A 22,591-nucleotide genomic window follows, 5' to 3' on the forward strand; every position below is an offset into this window, starting at 1 on the left:
GCACTTGGCCTTGTTGAACCTCATCCCATTCACCTCAGCCCAATGATTCAGCTTATCTAGGTCGCTCTGAAGGGCCTTCCTACCCTCAGGCAGATCAACACCACCTCCCAACTTGGTGTCATCTGCAAACTTACTTACTGAGGGTACAATTTGTATGCATGGGTACAAATATACATGTATGTACATAATGTTTAAGAGAAGACCTTGTGATATAATGGACAGTGTAGAAGCAGCATCTATTTTGCCTGCAAAAGAAAGGGATGTTTAAGAGTCTGTGCAGTTCTCATGCAATCATTGTTTGCTTTCTGCCTTGTAAGCCTTACAAGTTACTGACGATCCTTCACTTGGAGTGGAAACTGCTCATACATCGGAATGAGTGGGCAGAGAGCCGGTCAGATGGAGTGTCCCAGAGGCCAGCAGGAGGTGGTGATCAGATTAGCTGAGTCATAACAGCAAAGCACAGCTATCTATCACAGCTGCCTGCAGATGAACTCTCCTAATGAGACTGGTCCCCGGGAATGTGTCTGCCCTGTCTGGAGCTGTTTTCCTAGGTGCCAGTTCCTGTCAACTTGGGAGTGCTGATATCCCAAAAGTCCTTTTGATTTTTTTCAAATACGAGAAGGTTATGAAATCTCAGTCCCAACTAAATGCCTCATTGTCATCCAGACATGGAAAGCTGCAGTTCAATCCAGCTGTCAGCAAGAAAAATGTGCCTTTCAGTGCCCTCCAGTTCTTTCTGCAGACTTTTACAGAAGCCTTTTTTTTTTTTTTTTTTAGTGGGCTTAAATAAAGTAGCCTATGAGCTTTGAGCATCTTCTCTGCATTTTGAAATCATGCCCTCACATGAACGCCAGAGATCAGTCAGTCAGCCCACAGGAGATCTCAGAGGTGTGTTTTCTGCCCACAGAAGAAATGCCTGTGCTGCTGGGGAGGGATGAGGACAGTTTTTGTGTGCTCACATTCTGCATCTCCGGAGGCACTTTGTTGACCTTACTGATTTTAACATTGGACCCATATAACAACAGCAAAGCCAGAGAAGCTCAAAGCTTTCAACCAATGACCCCGAAAAGGTGAGGAAGAAGTCAGCTGAAGTCATATAGGAGGAGGCGAAGCAATTCCCATTTCCTGTCTCTGAAGTCAAGAGGCTTTTTTGGCCACTTGCATTTGAATCTTTCCCCGTCATTAACCCCTGCAGTGCTGTTCAGGTGACCTGCTCTGATCTGTTAAGGCATAATGGGGAGAAACAAGTGGGAATAGACAATTTGGAAATTTTTCCTCCAGAATCTGCTTGTGTGGATTGCACCAAGGCATCTCTTAAGCTCTCTCCTTGTTACAGACAGCCTATTCGTTCCAGCTCTGCGGAAGCAGTATTTCCTACAGTTTACATTACAGTGCAGCAGTTCTGAGCCAATGAGCTCAACTTCTCTCTGCTGTTTATTTGCAAAAACAAAAGTAAAGGTTTTTATATGGACATCAAGAAGGGCCTTTAAATCATGGGTGTAGTATATACGTGCAGCTGGGAAAAGACCTGGCAGCAGAGAAGTTTTCCCCCAAACCTCTGCAGACATATAAGGCACTATTTTGGAAGCAGCATTAAGCCAACAAAAAAACTCTGTTGCAGTTTAATAGCGCAGAGGGAGCTGCACAATTCCATGTAAGCCAGGGAGACAAAGTCTCTCAACACTAAAGCCATGCCCTGCCCTTTTGCTCTGTGCTCTGCTTTACACTACATTTGTAGCCTCACATTGCTCAGTTTTTCTTCCCTTTTGTTTTTCCAGATTGTTACTGCTGCATAGAAGTCAGTCCACACAATTTTCATGGCTTTTTTTATTTGTTTGTTTTGGTTTTTGTGAACATAACATTGCCATTATTTTTTTTTCACGGTAGCAGTTTGTCTAGAGGGATATTTTGCAGCAATGTGCTTACTAAGAGAAAGAACCGTGAGGCTCCGTTGGCCAGCTGGAAATGCAGTGGTAGGAGATGATCCCGTTTAGCTCCCTCAAAACAGCCCCTGATGCCATTTTACAGCTCTGTGCTCATTCCTTACCCAACGGATCATGGATACCATATTAGCCTGTCATCAGTGTTTGATGAAGGGGAACTGGATGCAAGCACACCTCTTTGTAAGGTCCAGTCGCCTACCGTAGAGCTTTATGAAGTTCCTGAGGTCCCCTGAACTGATTAACTTGAGTAGACATCACAGTGGGTTAGGCAGAGCCAATACTGCAGCAAAAATCCCCCTCTTTCTCCTCTCACAGTGTCAGCATCATGGCAGGACCTCTAGTGCAATTCTGCAGACTTGACTAAAAACATGTTTACATCTTCTTTGTGTCACTCCCTCCCCTTCTCTGATATGCACAGGGTATGTATATCAGTGCAAGGAGGGAAAAGGAATTGTTTAGGGTGGGACAAAGTGTAGCTAGGGGCAATGGGAGGAAACAGAGCAGAGCAATGTCTAGGCTGACTATCAAGAAAAACATCCTAACACTGAAGTCTGAAAGGCTGTTTAATGATCTCCCAAAGGAAGTAGTGGGAACCTTTATCAATGAGTCATTTCAAACTGTGAAGGACAAAGCTCTGAGTGTAGGGAATAGTCATATGTTGGCAGGGCATGAAGGGTCTTTCCCATTCCTCCATGCCGATTCTTTGCCCTCACTCTTCTAAAAGAAACAGAGCCTGAAAAACAGTGCTAGCAGTGGTTTCCTAATGCTCACACACAAAGAAAAACAACATCCCTAAGTGATCCTTCTAGACTGGGAGCCAGAGAAATGCCTTTAAATTAGCATCAATAACATGATGAGTTTAAGAGCAATTCTCTTTTTTGTTTAGCCACATTACCAGAGTGTGTTCATATCCTGGCAGCGGCCTTCTTGCAATATGAAATGAATATGCAATAATGAAATATCAAGGCTGTACTACCAGTCAGATTGGAGGAGTGTATTTAACAGAATCACAGAATGGCCTGGGTTGGAAGGGAAATCAAGTATCATGAATATCCACAACACCCCTGCCAGGCAGGGCCACCGACCTCCTCATTTACTAGACCAGGTTGCCCCGGTCCCCATCCAACCTGGCCTTGAACACCTCCAGGTACAGGGCATCCACAGCCTCTCTGGGCAGCTTGTGCCAGCACCTCACCACTCTGTTAGTAAAGAACTTCCCTCTGACATCCAACCTAAATCTTTCCTCCTTCAACTTAAAGTCATTTCCACTTGTCCTGCTGTTATCCACCCTTTTAAATAGTTGAAAACCCTCCTGTTTATAGGCTCCCTTTAGGTACTGAAAGGCTGCAATGAGGTCACCCCACAGCCTTCTTTTCTCAAGGCTGAACAAGCCCAGCTCCCTCAGCCTGTTTCTGTAGTGGAGGTGCTCCAGCCCTCTGATCATCTTCGTGGCCCTCCTCTGGACCCTCTCCAACAGCTCCATGTCTTTCTTTTGCTCAGGGCTCCACACCTGGACACAGTACTCCAGATGGGGCCTCACAAGAGCAGAGTAGGGAGGAACAATCACCTCCCTGTCCCTGCTGGCCACCCCTCTCCTGATGGAGCCCAGAATCCCATTTGCTTTCTGAGCTGCAAGAGCACACTGCTGGTTCATGTTCAGTTTCTCATCCATTAGGATCCCAAGGTCCTTCTCTGCAGGGCTGCTCTCAAGGACTGCTCCTTCCAGTCTGTATATATGCCTGGGATTCCTCTGGCACAAGTGCAGAACCTTGCACTTTGCTGTGTTGAACCTCATTACTTTCAGCTGGGCCCACCTTTCAATTCTATTGAGGTCCCTCTGAATGGCATCCCTTCCTTTCACTACCGCACCACTTAGGTGCGGTATTTCCAGGAGAGAGTTTGAACTGGCAGATCATCAGCTGCTAGAAATCAATTAAGATAGACAGCTCAATTCCAGTGCAGAGGGCCACTGACTTACAGCAGCAGATGATCTGTCCCATTTCATACTGAAACAGAAATGCTGCTTTCATTTTACGGAGAGCTGGCTTATTTAAAATTTAAATGATACTAAAATTTTAAATCATTCTTAAATTTAAAATTCCCCTTGCAGTTACTTATAGTCACTTATTCCTCCTCCAAAAATTTGAGCCCTTATACTTCAGATCATGGAAGCTCACAAGACTTTGGTCTCCTCTGGCCAGCAGGCATGACTTTCTTTGCTCTCAGATTATTAGCTGATCCCAATATCTCAGCCCTATTTGTGAATGACTGTAAAATGAATCAAGAACGTTAAATGACAGTGCTCAGTAGATAGCCTGAAACATGACAGAAATGGATCCTCATGCTTATGGAGAAGCGGTGGTGGTGGCGCTGAATCTTAGACCAGCTGCAGTGAAAACAAAGCCTGCTTCTAACTGGCATGTCCTACCAGCTGCCCTCATGAGGATCAGCCAAGGGGTTTCTCAATCCTGTCTTTGGTGGACGACTGAGAAGGGTGAGAACATCCACAAAGAATGCTGGGGTAAGGAGGAACAAGGGCAAGAAGAAGCATCCCCCCAGTACAGATGAAAGACACAAGTGAGGCAGAAGTTCAGAATTTGTCTCCTACAGCCAAAGATGTGCTTCAAAACAGAGGCATGCCAGGCTAGGTGTGGCCATTGCTACAGTAGTGACTATGCAAAACCCACTCTGAGCTGGCAACCTGGAGATGGCCTTAAGCACAGCCCTGCCATCCCCATGTCCATTTCTGTGTAGCTGCTTCCCATCCAGGTTCCCCCAGGCTGTCCTGGTGCTGGGGTTCATCCTCCTCAGTGGAGGAGGAGGGGGAGGACTCTACACTGATCTGTGGAGAACTCAGCCCTCGGAGGTGGTTCTTAGCATGGCAGGTCCCTCTCAGCAGAGCTCCTCTACAGCAGGTCAAAAAACTGAAACTGCCCCCAAATCCTCACCCTCCCAGTGTCTGGGAATGGCCTGACCCCAGCATGGTCCTGAAACACCACAGCAGCCAGGAAGTCACAGACAACACATGTCACAGGGGAAGTGTAACATTTTAACTAAAAACACCTCCCACAATAAAGTAGAGGCCGTGTGCAGCCTGTGATGCAGATACTGGAGGACACATCACACATGGGTGGAGGACGGGCTCCTGTCCACGGTGGGGACAAGCCCTGCTCCTCACATGGAGCCCTCCTGCCCTACAAGAACACCACATCCCACCAAGCCCAGCAAGCCCTGGGCAGGTGGGACAAGGACAGTTTGCAATGGACGTGCAAAATGAGCAACACCCGGTCTGCCTTGTGCTGGGGAGCCCAGCTCCGGGCGCAGTGCTCCAGCTGTGGCCTCGTCAGAGCTGAGCAGAGGGCAGGATAACCGCCCTTCACCTGCCGGTAGCACCCGGCTTCATGCAGCCCAGGACAGCGCTCACCAAGGCGGCCTGGGCTCCTTGCTGGCTCAGCCTGGTGTCCTGCAGGACTCCTCGGTCCGCTCCAGCTGGCAAACCCCAGCTGTCGTGCGCTCTGGGCATGTTCCCCCAGGTGCAGAAATCTGCCCTTGCCCTCCCTGAAGCCCGTGGGGTTCCTGTCTGGGTTGCAACAGTGCCAGCAATGGCACAGCAGAAGGATAAAGGGGAGAAAGCGTTGAGGATGGGGAAGCAACAACAGCTGTGCCGTTAGCAATACCAAGACATATTTTTGTAGTCTTTCTATCTAGTTTATTTGAATGTTGGAAGTGGACCCTGATGGCAAGGGTCCATTGGGGCCGGTGTGTGTCCCAGCTGCTGCCCGGCCCCAGTCTCATCAGCTCTGTGGCTGTTCTAATCCTGCCGGTGGGGTGGCCTCTTCTCTGGCGATGCTGAGGCCTGGCAGTTGCTGGCCTTCCTCTTTGGGGCTCTCTGGGGCTGCTGAGGTTGGCTGTTCCCAGAGGGCCCTGCCACAGGCTGTTCTGGCTCCTCGTTGGGCGCTGCCTGCTCCATGGTGACCGCCGCAGGGTTGGAATGTGGGCGGCTGGGACGCCCATTGATGTCTTCTCCTGTCCTGCCCAGCATTTCGTCCCTGTTGGAGCTGGCAGGGCTGATGGAGGGCGCTGGGTCAGAGACAGGAGCCTCCTGTTGTGGGGCAGCTCTGGGCTCTGATGCTGTGCTGGCTTCTTCTGCCCCAGCAGCAGGGCTGATGTTGAGGCCCAGCAAGCGCAGAGCCTCCCTGCTGCACCTCTGCACAGTGAAGGCGATGAACTGCCTTACAAAGGGCACCGTGTGGCTGTGCAGGTCGGGATCCAGCATTTCTATGAGGGTCTCCTTTGCCAGGCCAACGAGGAGCAGCGCCCAGATGACACTGTTGGCCAAAACATTTGCTTCTGGCCCCTCAACGCCCGGGATGCGGCTCAGCTTCCATCTCAGCCAGGAGCGCAGGGGCCGCAGCAGGGCTGGGTGCTCCCTGAAGATGGAAGCCCAGGTGGCAGGGGAGAGGCCGCCCACAGGACGCCTGGGCACTGCAGGCCATGGCCGGGCTGCCTGGGGGCCTGCGGGGCTCCTCGTGGCAACGGATGCCACAGCAGCTGGTCTGAGGACCAGCTCCTCGTAGTCATTGTCCGCTCGCACGGTGTGAATGATGGACTGCACACCCTGTTTGCAAAGCGGACACTGTGGCCTGGTGCTCGTCCACCGCTGGATGCAGGTGAAGCAGAACTGGTGGCAGCACGGCATGGCGTACGCCGCGCTGTCCCAGTTCTCCAGGCACACAGGGCAGCGAGTGTCTAATGCTGCCTCCATGCTTCCACCAGTTGCGGTGGGCCAAGGGGAGCGGGAGATGGCAACGCGCTCCCCAGCACTGGCGCTGCAGCAGCAGCAGGTGTCACGCTGGAAGAGGACAAGAGGACAAGAGACGTGAGTCACACAGAGGCCTGGGAAGGGTCCCTCGAGATGCCCCCCAACCCTGCCGGTCCTCGTGCCGCCTACCTATGCTGCTGCACTCGCCTCTCTGGGCTGCCCCGTCTACCTGCTCCCAGCAGGGTCGGGGAAAGAACAAGTGGCTCTGAGACGGCCGCTGAGAGCTGTGCTAGCAGCACCCAGAGCACGTTCCAGCACCAAAGCTCGCCCTGTCCACACTCCAGTCCTCGCACACACGCTCGGTAGGAGGCCAGGCACGAACTGCTGGGCTGAGCCGCTGCGCCCACATAGAAGGATCTGTGGGCTATGGAGTCACAATCCGTTGCCTGGAGATGTCTCACAGCATGGCCTGGCCAAGCTCCTGGGCGTCACCTTCACTTCACCTTCACCTGGACACATCACTGCCCAACCCACAGCCATGCCACAGTCCATTGCTGGCTCGTCACAATGAGCTGTCCTCACCTGCACCATGTGCTCCAGCACAAGTGCCACAAGTTTCTGGGCTTTTCCCGGTGCCGCTGCCCACTCCATTGCCCACATCTCGTGTGCTTGGCATTGGTGTTTCACACCAGTCACCGGGGCCTTGGACCCATGTTCCCATGGGCCCCATTGGGTTTCTCTGGCCGTGGCTCGCAGCCCCAGGCATGTACTGCAAGAAGGTTTATTCAATAAAAGTTCATTTTTCTCTCTGATAGTTGGACTTGATGATCTCAGAGGTCTTTTCCAACCTTAAGGATTCTATCATTCTATCATTCTTAGGCTGCAGGAGGAAGTCCTGCAGGCTCTCCCCACACTCCCCCTCTGCTGGCCTGCCCTCTGGGACATCCATGTTCCTCCCAAGGGATATCAAAACCCAATGCTCTCTCTGGGGGATTTTCTCCCCTTTGCAGAGCATTCAAACCATAGGTAGGGCTGCCTCCCGCTGCAAGCCTTGGCCTTCCAATCGTACAAGGCCTTGCAACAGTTGGGCCCCAGGTGGCTCATCCTTATTTTCAGGAGTCATTTGACATTATCTAGTTGCCGGTTTGTTGGTCATAGTGAAGGATAAAAGCCTGGTGTCCCTCAGCCAGTGTATGGGAGAGCAGGGGCGGTCCATTTGAGCTCCTCTTAAATGACAGAGAGCTGAAGGGCAAGGCAGCATAGCAGGAAAGGTGTCTGGATGCAGGGAGAGGGGAAAGGAGGCCTCGGGACAGCAGCTAAGAGAAAGGAAGATTGAAGGCAGTATGAAGGGCCTGGAGAGGAGGACAAAGGGAGTAGGAAGAAGGAGGCAGGGGGTAACAGAGCTGCTGAAAAAATCAGGGAAAGGAAGGTAGCCCGTGGATAGGAGTGCTGTGGTGTGTCTGTGGGCAGCACTGCCCTGCGGAGGCCTCTGGCACTGTGCTGGCACCCACACTCGCGCTGACAGGGAGAGCTGCACCATCAACTCAATTCACTGCAAGTTCTCCTGAGCAGATGTGATGTTGCCGTCTTCCGACTCCCAGCTGGATTTATAACTTGACAAGGAAACTACAGGGAGGAAAAAGCACCCCAAACCACATAGTGACAAATAGTTACAACACGTGCATTAGCGCCTCAGCACAAGGCCCAGCTGAGAGCCCACTTTCCGCTGTAATTTTCCTGCACATCTGCCAAGCACTGCATGGAAAGAGCTGCCTGTGACATCTTGTGGGGGCATTTCCCAGTCACAGCTTCCAAAGGGTAATGAAAGCCTGAGTTCTGTAAAACATAAGCCATCACCCAAATGACCAGAGTTTTAAATCATGTAAGTTACAGCCAGGAGAAGAAATGATGACTCCCGCTGTTTGGTCTGCTCTAGCTGTGTCTACTTGGAGTTCATCAGCTCCACTGGCAAAATTAACATCTCATAATTACTTTATAATTCAATTTATGTTTTACGCATTTTATCTAAAGAATTAACAGCCACTGTGTGAACCACTGATCATTAAACATCTTTGGATCAGTCAACATCCTGGATCCCCGTGTCTGTGCTTTCATTTTTATCTCAGGATGACTGACTGCTGCTGGAACCAGCAATCAAGGAAAGCAGCACATTGCCCATTCCTGGGAAGTAACAGCCCCAGGCTGAGCACCTTGATGGGTTTGCCCTGCTACATGTTGTAGAGCAGAGGAAGAAAGCATGCAGATGAAAGTTCATACACAAGGGAGCAGGCAAAATGATCTTACGGTCCCCTTCTGCCTTACAATCTTCAGACAATGAACCAAAATCTAAGAAAATGAGACCACCCAGCAGGGACAGAGCACAACCTATGCAAAGCTGGAACAGGAGATGGTGCAGGGTGATAAGGTGCAGGCGAGAGCCACAGTGCCATGGAACTCAGGGGTTTTGGCAGCTGGAGGAGCTGAGGAAATGTCTCCAGCCCTGCATGACTCCCAGAATCACAGAACCACAAAATCACAGAACCTCAGGGGTTGGAAGGGACCTCCAGAAATCATCGAGTCCAACCCCCAGGCCAAAGCAGGCTCCCTACACCACATTGCACAGGTAGGCGTCCAGGCGGGTCTTGAATATCTCCAGAGAAGGAGACTCCACCACCTCCCTGGGCAGCCTGTTCCAGTGCTCCGTCATCCTCACTGTAAAGAAGTTCTTGCATACATTCATGCAGAACTCCCTATGCTCCAGTTTCTGTCTGTTTTCCCTTGTCCTGTCTCCACACACTACTGAAAAGAGTCTGGCCTTGCCACTTTGACCCCACGCCTCAGATATTTATGAACCTGGATCAGATCCCCTCTCAGCCGTATTTTCTCAAGGCTAAACAGACCCAGTTCACTCAGCCTTTCTTCATAGGGGAGATGCTCCAGGCCCTTCACCATCTTTGTGGCCCTCCGCTGGACTCTTTCCAAGAGATCCCCGTCTTTTTTGTACTGGGGAGCCCAGAACTGGACACAATATTCCAGATGAGGCCTCACCAGGGCAGAGTAGAGGAGGAGGATCACTTCCCTCGGCCTCCTGGACACGCTCTTTTTAATGCACCCCAGAATACCATTGGCCATTTAGGCCACAAGGGCACACTGCCGACTCATGGCCAACCTGTTGTCCACAAGAACGCCCAGGTCCCTCTCAGCAGAGCTCCTCTCCAGCAGGTCAAAAAACTGAAACTGCCCCCAAATCCTCACCCTCCCAGTGTCTGGGAATGGCCTGACCCCAGCATGGTCCTGAAACCCCACAGCAGCCAGGAAGTCACAGACAAAACATGTCACAGGGGAAGTGTAACATTTTAACTAAAAACACCTCCCACAATAAAGTAGAGACTGTGTGCAGCCTGTGATGCAGATGCTGGAGGACACATCACACATGGGTGGAGGACGGGCTCCTGTCCATGGCGGGGACAAGCCCTGCTCCTCACATGGAGCCCTCCTGCCCTACAAGGACACCACATCCCACCAAGCCCAGCAAGCCCTGGGCAGGTGGGACAAGGACAGTTTGCAATGGACGTGCAAAATGAGCAACACCCGGTCTGCCTTGTGCTGGGGAGCCCAGCTCCGGGTGCAGTGCTCCAGCTGTGGCCTCGTCAGAGCTGAGCAGAGGGCAGGATAACCGCCCTTCACCTGCCGGTAGCACCCGGCTTCATGCAGCCCAGGACAGCGCTCACCAAGGCGGCCTGGGCTCCTTGCTGGCTCAGCCTGGTGTCCTGCAGGACTCCTCGGTCCGCTCCAGCTGGCAAACCCCAGCTGTCGTGCGCTCTGGGCATGTTCCCCCAGGTGCAGAAATCTGCCCTTGCCCTCCCTGAAGCCCGTGGGGTTCCTGTCTGGGTTGCAACAGTGCCAGCAATGGCACAGCAGAAGGATAAAGGGGAGAAAGCGTTGAGGATGGGGAAGCAACAACAGCTGTGCCGTTAGCAATACCAAGACATATTTTTGTAGTCTTTCTATCTAGTTTATTTGAATGTTGGAAGTGGACCCTGATGGCAAGGGTCCATTGGGGCCGGTGTGTGTCCCAGCTGCTGCCCGGCCCCAGTCTCATCAGCTCTGTGGCTGTTCTAATCCTGCCGGTGGGGTGGCCTCTTCTCTGGCGATGCTGAGGCCTGGCAGTTGCTGGCCTTCCTCTTTGGGGCTCTCTGGGGCTGCTGAGGTTGGCTGTTCCCAGAGGGCCCTGCCACAGGCTGTTCTGGCTCCTCGTTGGGCGCTGCCTGCTCCATGGTGACCGCCGCAGGGTTGGAATGTGGGCGGCTGGGACGCCCATTGATGTCTTCTCCTGTCCTGCCCAGCATTTCGTCCCTGTTGGAGCTGGCAGGGCTGATGGAGGGCGCTGGGTCAGAGACAGGAGCCTCCTGTTGTGGGGCAGCTCTGGGCTCTGATGCTGTGCTGGCTTCTTCTGCCCCAGCAGCAGGGCTGATGTTGAGGCCCAGCAAGCGCAGAGCCTCCCTGCTGCACCTCTGCACAGTGAAGGCGATGAACTGCCTTACAAAGGGCACCGTGTGGCTGTGCAGGTCGGGATCCAGCATTTCTATGAGGGTCTCCTTTGCCAGGCCAACGAGGAGCAGCGCCCAGATGACACTGTTGGCCAAAACATTTGCTTCTGGCCCCTCAACGCCCGGGATGCGGCTCAGCTTCCATCTCAGCCAGGAGCGCAGGGGCCGCAGCAGGGCTGGGTGCTCCCTGAAGATGGAAGCCCAGGTGGCAGGGGAGAGGCCGCCCACAGGACGCCTGGGCACTGCAGGCCATGGCCGGGCTGCCTGGGGGCCTGCGGGGCTCCTCGTGGCAACGGATGCCACAGCAGCTGGTCTGAGGACCAGCTCCTCGTAGTCATTGTCCGCTCGCACGGTGTGAATGATGGACTGCACACCCTGTTTGCAAAGCGGACACTGTGGCCTGGTGCTCGTCCACCGCTGGATGCAGGTGAAGCAGAACTGGTGGCAGCACGGCATGGCGTACGCCGCGCTGTCCCAGTTCTCCAGGCACACAGGGCAGCGAGTGTCTAATGCTGCCTCCATGCTTCCACCAGTTGCGGTGGGCCAAGGGGAGCGGGAGATGGCAACGCGCTCCCCAGCACTGGCGCTGCAGCAGTAGCAGGTGTCACGCTGGAAGAGGACAAGAGGACAAGAGACGTGAGTCACATGGCGGCCTGGGAAGGGTCCCTCGAGATGCCCCCCAACCCTGCCGGTCCTTGTGCCGCCTACCTATGCTGCTGCACTCGCCTCTCTGGGCTGCCCCGTCTACCTGCTCCCAGCAGGGTCGGGGAAAGAACAAGTGGCTCTGAGACGGCCGCTGAGAGCTGCGCTAGCAGCACCCAGAGCACGTTCCAGCACCAAAGCTCGCCCTGTCCACACTCCAGTCCTCGCACACACGCTCGGTCGGAGGCCAGGCACGAACTGCTGGGCTGAGCCGCTGCGCCCACGTAGAAGGATCCGTGGGCTATGGAGTCACAATCCGTTGCCTGGAGATGTCTCACAGCATGGCCTGGCCAAGCTCCTGGGCGTCACCTTCACTTCACTTTCACCTGGACACATCACTGCCCAACCCACAGCCATGCCACAGTCCATTGCTGGCTCGTCACAATGAGCTGTCCTCACCTGCACCATGTGCTCCAGTACAAGTGCCACAAGTTTCTGGGCTTTTCCCGGTGCCGCTGCCCACTCCATTGCCCACATCTCGTGTGCTTGGCATTGGTGTTTCACACCAATCACCAGGGCCTTGGACCCATGTTCCCATGGGCCCCATTGGGTTTCTCTGGCCGTGGCTCGCAGCCCCAGGCGTGTACTGCAAGAAGGTTTATTCAATAAAAGTTCATTTTTCTCTCTGATAGTTGGACTTGATGATCTCAGAGGTCTTTTCCAACCTTAAGGATTCTATCATTCTATCATTCTTAGGCTGCAGGAGGAAGTCCTGCAGGCTCTCCCCACCCTCCCCCTCTGCTGGCCTGCCCTCTGGGACATCCATGTTCCTCCCAAGGGATATCAAAACCCAATGCTCTTTCTGGGGGATTTTCTCCCCTTTGCAGAGCATTCAAACCATAGGTAGGGCTGCCTCCCGCTGCAAGCCTTGGCCTTCCAATCATACAAGGCCTTGCAACAGTTGGGCCCCAGGTGGCTCGTCCTTGTTGTCAGGAGTCATTTGACATTATCTAGTTGCCGGTTTGTTGGTCATAGTGAAGGATAAAAGTCTGGTGTCCCTCAGCCAGTGTATGGGAGAGCAGGGGCAGTCCATTTGAGCTCCTCTTAAATGACAGAGAGCTGAAGGGCAAGGCAGCATAGCAGGAAAGGTGTCTGGATGCAGGGAGAGGGGAAAGGAGGCCTCAGGACAGCAGCTAAGAGAAAGGAAGATTGAAGGCAGTATGAAGGGCCTGGAGAGGAGGACAAAGGGAGTAGGAAGAAGGAGGCAGGGGGTAACAGAGCTGCTGAAAAAATCAGGGAAAGGAAGGTAGCCCGTGGATAGGAGTGCTGTGGTGTGTCTGTGGGCAGCACTGCCCTGCGGAGGCCTCTGGCACTGTGCTGGCACCCACACACGCGCTGACAGGGAGAGCTGCACCATCAACTCAATTCACTGCAAGTTCTCCTGAGCAGATGTGATGTTGCCGTCTTCCGACTCTCAGCTGGATTTATAACTTGACAAGGAAACTACAGGGAGGAAAAAGCACCCCAAACCACATAGTGACAAATAGTTACAACACGTGCATTAGCGCCTCAGCACAAGGCCCAGCTGAGAGCCCACTTTCTGCTGTAATTTTCCTGCACATCTGCCAAGCACTGCATGGAAAGAGCTGCCTGTGACATCTTGTGGGGGCATTTCCCAGTCACAGCTTCCAAAGGGTAACGAAAGCCTGAGTTCTGTAAAACATAAGCCATCACCCAAATGACCAGAGTTTTAAATCATGTAAGTTACAGCCAGGAGAAGAAATGATGACTCCCGCTGTTTGGTCTGCTCTAGCTGTGTCTACTTGGAGTTCATCAGCTCCACTGGCAAAATTAACATCTCATAATTACTTTATAATTCAATTTATGTTTTACGCATTTTATCTAAAGAATTAACAGCCACTGTGTGAACCACTGATCATTAAACATCTTTGGATCAGTCAACATCCTGGATCCCCGTGTCTGTGCTTTCATTTTTATCTCAGGATGACTGACTGCTGCTGGAACCAGCAATCAAGGAAAGCAGCACATTGCCCATTCCTGGGAAGTAACAGCCCCAGGCTGAGCACCTTGATGGGTTTGCCCTGCTACATGTTGTAGAGCAGAGGAAGAAAGCATGCAGATGAAAGTTCATACACAAGGGAGCAGGCAAAATGATCTTACGGTCCCCTTCTGCCTTACAATCTTCAGACAATGAACCAAAATCTAAGAAAATGAGACCACCCAGCAGGGACAGAGCACAACCTATGCAAAGCTGGAACAGGAGATGGTGCAGGGTGATAAGGTGCAGGCGAGAGCCACAGTGCCATGGAACTCAGGGGTTTTGGCAGCTGGAGGAGCTGAGGAAATGTCTCCAGCCCTGCATGACTCCCAGAATCACAGAACCACAAAATCACAGAACCTCAGGGGTTGGAAGGGACCTCCAGAAATCATCGAGTCCAACCCCCAGGCCAAAGCAGGCTCCCTACACCACATTGCACAGGTAGGCGTCCAGGCGGGTCTTGAATATCTCCAGAGAAGGAGACTCCACCACCTCCCTGGGCAGCCTGTTCCAGTGCTCCGTCATCCTCACTGTAAAGAAGTTCTTGCACACATTCATGCAGAACTCCCTATGCTCCAGTTTGTCTGTTTTCCCTTGTCCTGTCTCCACACACTACTGAAAAGAGTCTGGCCTTGCCACTTTGACCCCACGCCTCAGATATTTATGAACCTGGATCAGATCCCCTCTCAGCCGTATTTTCTCAAGGCTAAACAGACCCAGTTCACTCAGCCTTTCTTCATAGGGGAGATGCTCCAGGCCCTTCACCATCTTTGTGGCCCTCCGCTGGACTCTTTCCAAGAGATCCCCGTCTTTTTTGTACTGGGGAGCCCAGAACTGGACACAATATTCCAGATGAGGCCTCACCAGGGCAGAGTAGAGGAGGAGGATCACTTCCCTCGGCCTCCTGGACACGCTCTTTTTAATGCACCCCAGAATACCATTGGCCATTTAGGCCACAAGGGCACACTGCCGACTCATGGCCAACCTGTTGTCCACAAGAACGCCCAGGTCCCTCTCAGCAGAGCTCCTCTCCAGCAGGTCAAAAAACTGAAACTGCCCCCAAATCCTCACCCTCCCAGTGTCTGGGAATGGCCTGACCCCAGCATGGTCCTGAAACCCCACAGCAGCCAGGAAGTCACAGACAAAACATGTCACAGGGGAAGTGTAACATTTTAACTAAAAACACCTCCCACAATAAAGTAGAGACTGTGTGCAGCCTGTGATGCAGATGCTGGAGGACACATCACACATGGGTGGAGGACGGGCTCCTGTCCATGGCGGGGACAAGCCCTGCTCCTCACATGGAGCCCTCCTGCCCTACAAGGACACCACATCCCACCAAGCCCAGCAAGCCCTGGGCAGGTGGGACAAGGACAGTTTGCAATGGACGTGCAAAATGAGCAACACCCGGTCTGCCTTGTGCTGGGGAGCCCAGCTCCGGGCGCAGTGCTCCAGCTGTGGCCTCGTCAGAGCTGAGCAGAGGGCAGGATAACCGCCCTTCACCTGCCGGTAGCACCCGGCTTCATGCAGCCCAGGACAGCGCTCACCAAGGCGGCCTGGGCTCCTTGCTGGCTCAGCCTGGTGTCCTGCAGGACTCCTCGGTCCGCTCCAGCTGGCAAACCCCAGCTGTCGTGCGCTCTGGGCATGTTCCCCCAGGTGCAGAAATCTGCCCTTGCCCTCCCTGAAGCCCGTGGGGTTCCTGTCTGGGTTGCAACAGTGCCAGCAATGGCACAGCAGGATAAAGGGGAGAAAGCGTTGAGGATGGGGAAGCAACAACAGCTGTGCCGTTAGCAATACCAAGACATATTTTTGTAGTCTTTCTATCTAGTTTATTTGAATGTTGGAAGTGGACCCTGATGGCAAGGGTCCATTGGGGCCGGTGTGTGTCCCAGCTGCTGCCCGGCCCCAGTCTCATCAGCTCTGTGGCTGTTCTAATCCTGCCGGTGGGGTGGCCTCTTCTCTGGCGATGCTGAGGCCTGGCAGTTGCTGGCCTTCCTCTTTGGGGCTCTCTGGGGCTGCTGAGGTTGGCTGTTCCCAGAGGGCCCTGCCACAGGCTGTTCTGGCTCCTCGTTGGGTGCTGCCTGCTCCATGGTGACCGCCGCAGGGTTGGAATGTGGGCGGCTGGGACGCCCATTGATGTCTTCTCCTGTCCTGCCCAGCATTTCGTCCCTGTTGGAGCTGGCAGGGCTGATGGAGGGCGCTGGGTCAGAGACAGGAGCCTCCTGTTGTGGGGCAGCTCTGGGCTCTGATGCTGTGCTGGCTTCTTCTGCCCCAGCAGCAGGGCTGATGTTGAGGCCCAGCAAGCGCAGAGCCTCCCTGCTGCACCTCTGCACAGTGAAGGCGATGAACTGCCTTACAAAGGGCACCGTGTGGCTGTGCAGGTCGGGATCCAGCATTTCTATGAGGGTCTCCTTTGCCAGGCCAACGAGGAGCAGCGCCCAGATGACACTGTTGGCCAAAACATTTGCTTCTGGCCCCTCAACGCCCGGGATGCGGCTCAGCTTCCATCTCAGCCAGGAGCGCAGGGGCCGCAGCAGGGCTGGGTGCTCCCTGAAGATGGAAGCCCAGGTGGCAGGGGAGAGGCCGCCCACAGGACGCCTGGGCACTGCAGGCCATGGCCGGGCTGCCTGGGGGCCTGCGGGGCTCCTCGTGGCAACGGATGCCACAGCAGCTGGTCTGAGGACCAGCTCCTCGTAGTCATTGTCCGCTCGCACGGTGTGAATGATGGACTGCACACCCTGTTTGCAAAGCGGACACTGTGGCCTGGTGCTCGTCCACCGCTGGATGCAGGTGAAGCAGAACTGGTGGCAGCACGGCATGGCGTACGCCGCGCTGTCCCAGTTCTCCAGGCACACAGGGCAGCGAGTGTCTAATGCTGCCTCCATGCTTCCACCAGTTGCGGTGGGCCAAGGGGAGCGGGAGATGGCAACGCGCTCCCCAGCACTGGCGCTGCAGCAGTAGCAGGTGTCACGCTGGAAGAGGACAAGAGGACAAGAGACGTGAGTCACATGGCGGCCTGGGAAGGGTCCCTCGAGATGCCCCCCAACCCTGCCGGTCCTTGTGCCGCCTACCTATGCTGCTGCACTCGCCTCTCTGGGCTGCCCCGTCTACCTGCTCCCAGCAGGGTCGGGGAAAGAACAAGTGGCTCTGAGACGGCCGCTGAGAGCTGCGCTAGCAGCACCCAGAGCACGTTCCAGCACCAAAGCTCGCCCTGTCCACACTCCAGTCCTCGCACACACGCTCGGTCGGAGGCCAGGCACGAACTGCTGGGCTGAGCCGCTGCGCCCACGTAGAAGGATCCGTGGGCTATGGAGTCACAATCCGTTGCCTGGAGATGTCTCACAGCATGGCCTGGCCAAGCTCCTGGGCGTCACCTTCACTTCACTTTCACCTGGACACATCACTGCCCAACCCACAGCCATGCCACAGTCCATTGCTGGCTCGTCACAATGAGCTGTCCTCACCTGCACCATGTGCTCCAGTACAAGTGCCACAAGTTTCTGGGCTTTTCCCGGTGCCGCTGCCCACTCCATTGCCCACATCTCGTGTGCTTGGCATTGGTGTTTCACACCAATCACCAGGGCCTTGGACCCATGTTCCCATGGGCCCCATTGGGTTTCTCTGGCCGTGGCTCGCAGCCCCAGGCGTGTACTGCAAGAAGGTTTATTCAATAAAAGTTCATTTTTCTCTCTGATAGTTGGACTTGATGATCTCAGAGGTCTTTTCCAACCTTAAGGATTCTATCATTCTATCATTCTTAGGCTGCAGGAGGAAGTCCTGCAGGCTCTCCCCACCCTCCCCCTCTGCTGGCCTGCCCTCTGGGACATCCATGTTCCTCCCAAGGGATATCAAAACCCAATGCTCTTTCTGGGGGATTTTCTCCCCTTTGCAGAGCATTCAAACCATAGGTAGGGCTGCCTCCCGCTGCAAGCCTTGGCCTTCCAATCATACAAGGCCTTGCAACAGTTGGGCCCCAGGTGGCTCGTCCTTGTTGTCAGGAGTCATTTGACATTATCTAGTTGCCGGTTTGTTGGTCATAGTGAAGGATAAAAGTCTGGTGTCCCTCAGCCAGTGTATGGGAGAGCAGGGGCAGTCCATTTGAGCTCCTCTTAAATGACAGAGAGCTGAAGGGCAAGGCAGCATAGCAGGAAAGGTGTCTGGATGCAGGGAGAGGGGAAAGGAGGCCTCAGGACAGCAGCTAAGAGAAAGGAAGATTGAAGGCAGTATGAAGGGCCTGGAGAGGAGGACAAAGGGAGTAGGAAGAAGGAGGCAGGGGGTAACAGAGCTGCTGAAAAAATCAGGGAAAGGAAGGTAGCCCGTGGATAGGAGTGCTGTGGTGTGTCTGTGGGCAGCACTGCCCTGTGGAGGCCTCTGGCACTGTGCTGGCACCCACACACGCGCTGACAGGGAGAGCTGCACCATCAACTCAATTCACTGCAAGTTCTCCTGAGCAGATGTGATGTTGCCGTCTTCCGACTCTCAGCTGGATTTATAACTTGACAAGGAAACTACAGGGAGGAAAAAGCACCCCAAACCACATAGTGACAAATAGTTACAACACGTGCATTAGCGCCTCAGCACAAGGCCCAGCTGAGAGCCCACTTTCTGCTGTAATTTTCCTGCACATCTGCCAAGCACTGCATGGAAAGAGCTGCCTGTGACATCTTGTGGGGGCATTTCCCAGTCACAGCTTCCAAAGGGTAACGAAAGCCTGAGTTCTGTAAAACATAAGCCATCACCCAAATGACCAGAGTTTTAAATCATGTAAGTTACAGCCAGGAGAAGAAATGATGACTCCCGCTGTTTGGTCTGCTCTAGCTGTGTCTACTTGGAGTTCATCAGCTCCACTGGCAAAATTAACATCTCATAATTACTTTATAATTCAATTTATGTTTTACGCATTTTATCTAAAGAATTAACAGCCACTGTGTGAACCACTGATCATTAAACATCTTTGGATCAGTCAACATCCTGGATCCCCGTGTCTGTGCTTTCATTTTTATCTCAGGATGACTGACTGCTGCTGGAACCAGCAATCAAGGAAAGCAGCACATTGCCCATTCCTGGGAAGTAACAGCCCCAGGCTGAGCACCTTGATGGGTTTGCCCTGCTACATGTTGTAGAGCAGAGGAAGAAAGCATGCAGATGAAAGTTCATACACAAGGGAGCAGGCAAAATGATCTTACGGTCCCCTTCTGCCTTACAATCTTCAGACAATGAACCAAAATCTAAGAAAATGAGACCACCCAGCAGGGACAGAGCACAACCTATGCAAAGCTGGAACAGGAGATGGTGCAGGGTGATAAGGTGCAGGCGAGAGCCACAGTGCCATGGAACTCAGGGGTTTTGGCAGCTGGAGGAGCTGAGGAAATGTCTCCAGCCCTGCATGACTCCCAGAATCACAGAACCACAAAATCACAGAACCTCAGGGGTTGGAAGGGACCTCCAGAAATCATCAAGTCCAACCCCCAGGCCAAAGCAGGCTCCCTACACCACATTGCACAGGTAGGCGTCCAGGCGGGTCTTGAATATCTCCAGAGAAGGAGACTCCACCACCTCCCTGGGCAGCCTGTTCCAGTGCTCCGTCATCCTCACTGTAAAGAAGTTCTTGCACACATTCATGCAGAACTCCCTATGCTCCAGTTTGTCTGTTTTCCCTTGTCCTGTCTCCACACACTACTGAAAAGAGTCTGGCCTTGCCACTTTGACCCCACGCCTCAGATATTTATGAACCTGGATCAGATCCCCTCTCAGCCGTATTTTCTCAAGGCTAAACAGACCCAGTTCACTCAGCCTTTCTTCATAGGGGAGATGCTCCAGGCCCTTCACCATCTTTGTGGCCCTCCGCTGGACTCTTTCCAAGAGATCCCCGTCTTTTTTGTACTGGGGAGCCCAGAACTGGACACAATATTCCAGATGAGGCCTCACCAGGGCAGAGTAGAGGAGGAGGATCACTTCCCTCGGCCTCCTGGACACGCTCTTTTTAATGCACCCCAGAATACCATTGGCCATTTAGGCCACAAGGGCACACTGCCGACTCATGGCCAACCTGTTGTCCACAAGAACGCCCAGGTCCCTCTCAGCAGAGCTCCTCTCCAGCAGGTCAAAAAACTGAAACTGCCCCCAAATCCTCACCCTCCCAGTGTCTGGGAATGGCCTGACCCCAGCATGGTCCTGAAACCCCACAGCAGCCAGGAAGTCACAGACAAAACATGTCACAGGGGAAGTGTAACATTTTAACTAAAAACACCTCCCACAATAAAGTAGAGACTGTGTGCAGCCTGTGATGCAGATGCTGGAGGACACATCACACATGGGTGGAGGACGGGCTCCTGTCCATGGTGGGGACAAGCCCTGCTCCTCACATGGAGCCCTCCTGCCCTACAAGGACACCACATCCCACCAAGCCCAGCAAGCCCTGGGCAGGTGGGACAAGGACAGTTTGCAATGGACGTGCAAAATGAGCAACACCCGGTCTGCTTTGTGCTGGGGAGCCCAGCTCCGGGTGCAGTGCTCCAGCTGTGGCCTCGTCAGAGCTGAGCAGAGGGCAGGATAACCGCCCTTCACCTGCCGGTAGCACCCGGCTTCATGCAGCCCAGGACAGCGCTCACCAAGGCGGCCTGGGCTCCTTGCTGGCTCAGCCTGGTGTCCTGCAGGACTCCTCGGTCCGCTCCAGCTGGCAAACCCCAGCTGTCGTGCGCTCTGGGCATGTTCCCCCAGGTGCAGAAATCTGCCCTTGCCCTCCCTGAAGCCCGTGGGGTTCCTGTCTGGGTTGCAACAGTGCCAGCAATGGCACAGCAGGATAAAGGGGAGAAAGCGTTGAGGATGGGGAAGCAACAACAGCTGTGCCGTTAGCAATACCAAGACATATTTTTGCAGTCTTTCTATCTAGTTTATTTGAATGTTGGAAGTGGACCCTGATGGCAAGGGTCCATTGGGGCCGGTGTGTGTCCCAGCTGCTGCCCGGCCCCAGTCTCATCAGCTCTGTGGCTGTTCTAATCCTGCCGGTGGGGTGGCCTCTTCTCTGGCGATGCTGAGGCCTGGCAGTTGCTGGCCTTCCTCTTTGGGGCTCTCTGGGGCTGCTGAGGTTGGCTGTTCCCAGAGGGCCCTGCCACAGGCTGTTCTGGCTCCTCGTTGGGTGCTGCCTGCTCCATGGTGACCGCCGCAGGGTTGGAATGTGGGCGGCTGGGACGCCCATTGATGTCTTCTCCTGTCCTGCCCAGCATTTCGTCCCTGTTGGAGCTGGCAGGGCTGATGGAGGGCGCTGGGTCAGAGACAGGAGCCTCCTGTTGTGGGGCAGCTCTGGGCTCTGATGCTGTGCTGGCTTCTTCTGCCCCAGCAGCAGGGCTGATGTTGAGGCCCAGCAAGCGCAGAGCCTCCCTGCTGCACCTCTGCACAGTGAAGGCGATGAACTGCCTTACAAAGGGCACCGTGTGGCTGTGCAGGTCGGGATCCAGCATTTCTATGAGGGTCTCCTTTGCCAGGCCAACGAGGAGCAGCGCCCAGATGACACTGTTGGCCAAAACATTTGCTTCTGGCCCCTCAACGCCCGGGATGCGGCTCAGCTTCCATCTCAGCCAGGAGCGCAGGGGCCGCAGCAGGGCTGGGTGCTCCCTGAAGATGGAAGCCCAGGTGGCAGGGGAGAGGCCGCCCACAGGACGCCTGGGCACTGCAGGCCATGGCCGGGCTGCCTGGGGGCCTGCGGGGCTCCTCGTGGCAACGGATGCCACAGCAGCTGGTCTGAGGACCAGCTCCTCGTAGTCATTGTCCGCTCGCACGGTGTGAATGATGGACTGCACACCCTGTTTGCAAAGCGGACACTGTGGCCTGGTGCTCGTCCACCGCTGGATGCAGGTGAAGCAGAACTGGTGGCAGCACGGCATGGCGTACGCCGCACTGTCCCAGTTCTCCAGGCACACAGGGCAGCGAGTGTCTAATGCTGCCTCCATGCTTCCACCAGTTGCGGTGGGCCAAGGGGAGCGGGAGATGGCAACGCGCTCCCCAGCACTGGCGCTGCAGCAGTAGCAGGTGTCACGCTGGAAGAGGACAAGAGGACAAGAGACGTGAGTCACATGGCGGCCTGGGAAGGGTCCCTCGAGATGCCCCCCAACCCTGCCGGTCCTTGTGCCGCCTACCTATGCTGCTGCACTCGCCTCTCTGGGCTGCCCCGTCTACCTGCTCCCAGCAGGGTCGGGGAAAGAACAAGTGGCTCTGAGACGGCCGCTGAGAGCTGCGCTAGCAGCACCCAGAGCACGTTCCAGCACCAAAGCTCGCCCTGTCCACACTCCAGTCCTCGCACACACGCTCGGTCGGAGGCCAGGCACGAACTGCTGGGCTGAGCCGCTGCGCCCACGTAGAAGGATCCGTGGGCTATGGAGTCACAATCCGTTGCCTGGAGATGTCTCACAGCATGGCCTGGCCAAGCTCCTGGGCGTCACCTTCACTTCACCTTCACCTGGACACATCACTGCCCAACCCACAGCCATGCCACAGTCCATTGCTGGCTCGTCACAATGAGCTGTCCTCACCTGCACCATGTGCTCCAGCACAAGTGCCACAAGTTTCTGGGCTTTTCCCGGTGCCGCTGCCCACTCCATTGCCCACATCTCGTGTGCTTGGCATTGGTGTTTCACAC

General features: G+C 54.4%; 4 protein-coding genes across 4 annotated transcripts; all 4 read right to left on the reverse strand.

Annotated features, from left to right (window-relative positions):
• Positions 1 to 5,754: 5,754 nt before the first annotated feature.
• On the reverse strand, positions 5,755 to 6,782 carry LOC146762451 (E3 ubiquitin-protein ligase Topors-like). The gene has a single exon (XM_085541792.1). The coding sequence runs from the start codon at positions 6,706 to 6,708 to the stop codon at positions 5,755 to 5,757; it is 954 nt and encodes a 317-aa protein (XP_085397918.1). The 5' UTR covers positions 6,709 to 6,782.
• Positions 6,783 to 10,823: 4,041 nt separating this feature from the next.
• On the reverse strand, positions 10,824 to 11,854 carry LOC146762452 (E3 ubiquitin-protein ligase Topors-like). Its single transcript, XM_085541779.1, has one exon. It carries the CDS (start codon positions 11,775 to 11,777, stop codon positions 10,824 to 10,826), a length of 954 nt encoding a protein of 317 aa, XP_085397905.1. The 5' UTR covers positions 11,778 to 11,854.
• Positions 11,855 to 15,887: 4,033 nt separating this feature from the next.
• Positions 15,888 to 16,841, reverse strand: LOC146762453 (E3 ubiquitin-protein ligase Topors-like). Its single transcript, XM_085541797.1, has one exon. It carries the CDS (start codon positions 16,839 to 16,841, stop codon positions 15,888 to 15,890), a length of 954 nt encoding a protein of 317 aa, XP_085397923.1.
• A 4,110-nt stretch (positions 16,842 to 20,951) lies between these two features.
• On the reverse strand, positions 20,952 to 21,985 carry LOC146762454 (E3 ubiquitin-protein ligase Topors-like). Its single transcript, XM_085536784.1, has one exon. It carries the CDS (start codon positions 21,903 to 21,905, stop codon positions 20,952 to 20,954), a length of 954 nt encoding a protein of 317 aa, XP_085392910.1. The 5' UTR covers positions 21,906 to 21,985.
• Between the last annotated feature and the right edge of the window lie 606 nt (positions 21,986 to 22,591).

This window comes from Coturnix japonica, chromosome 1 (genome assembly GCF_054131305.1).
Source record: "Coturnix japonica strain WE chromosome 1, WE-NBRP24, whole genome shotgun sequence".
Lineage (NCBI taxonomy): Eukaryota > Metazoa > Chordata > Aves > Galliformes > Phasianidae > Coturnix > Coturnix japonica.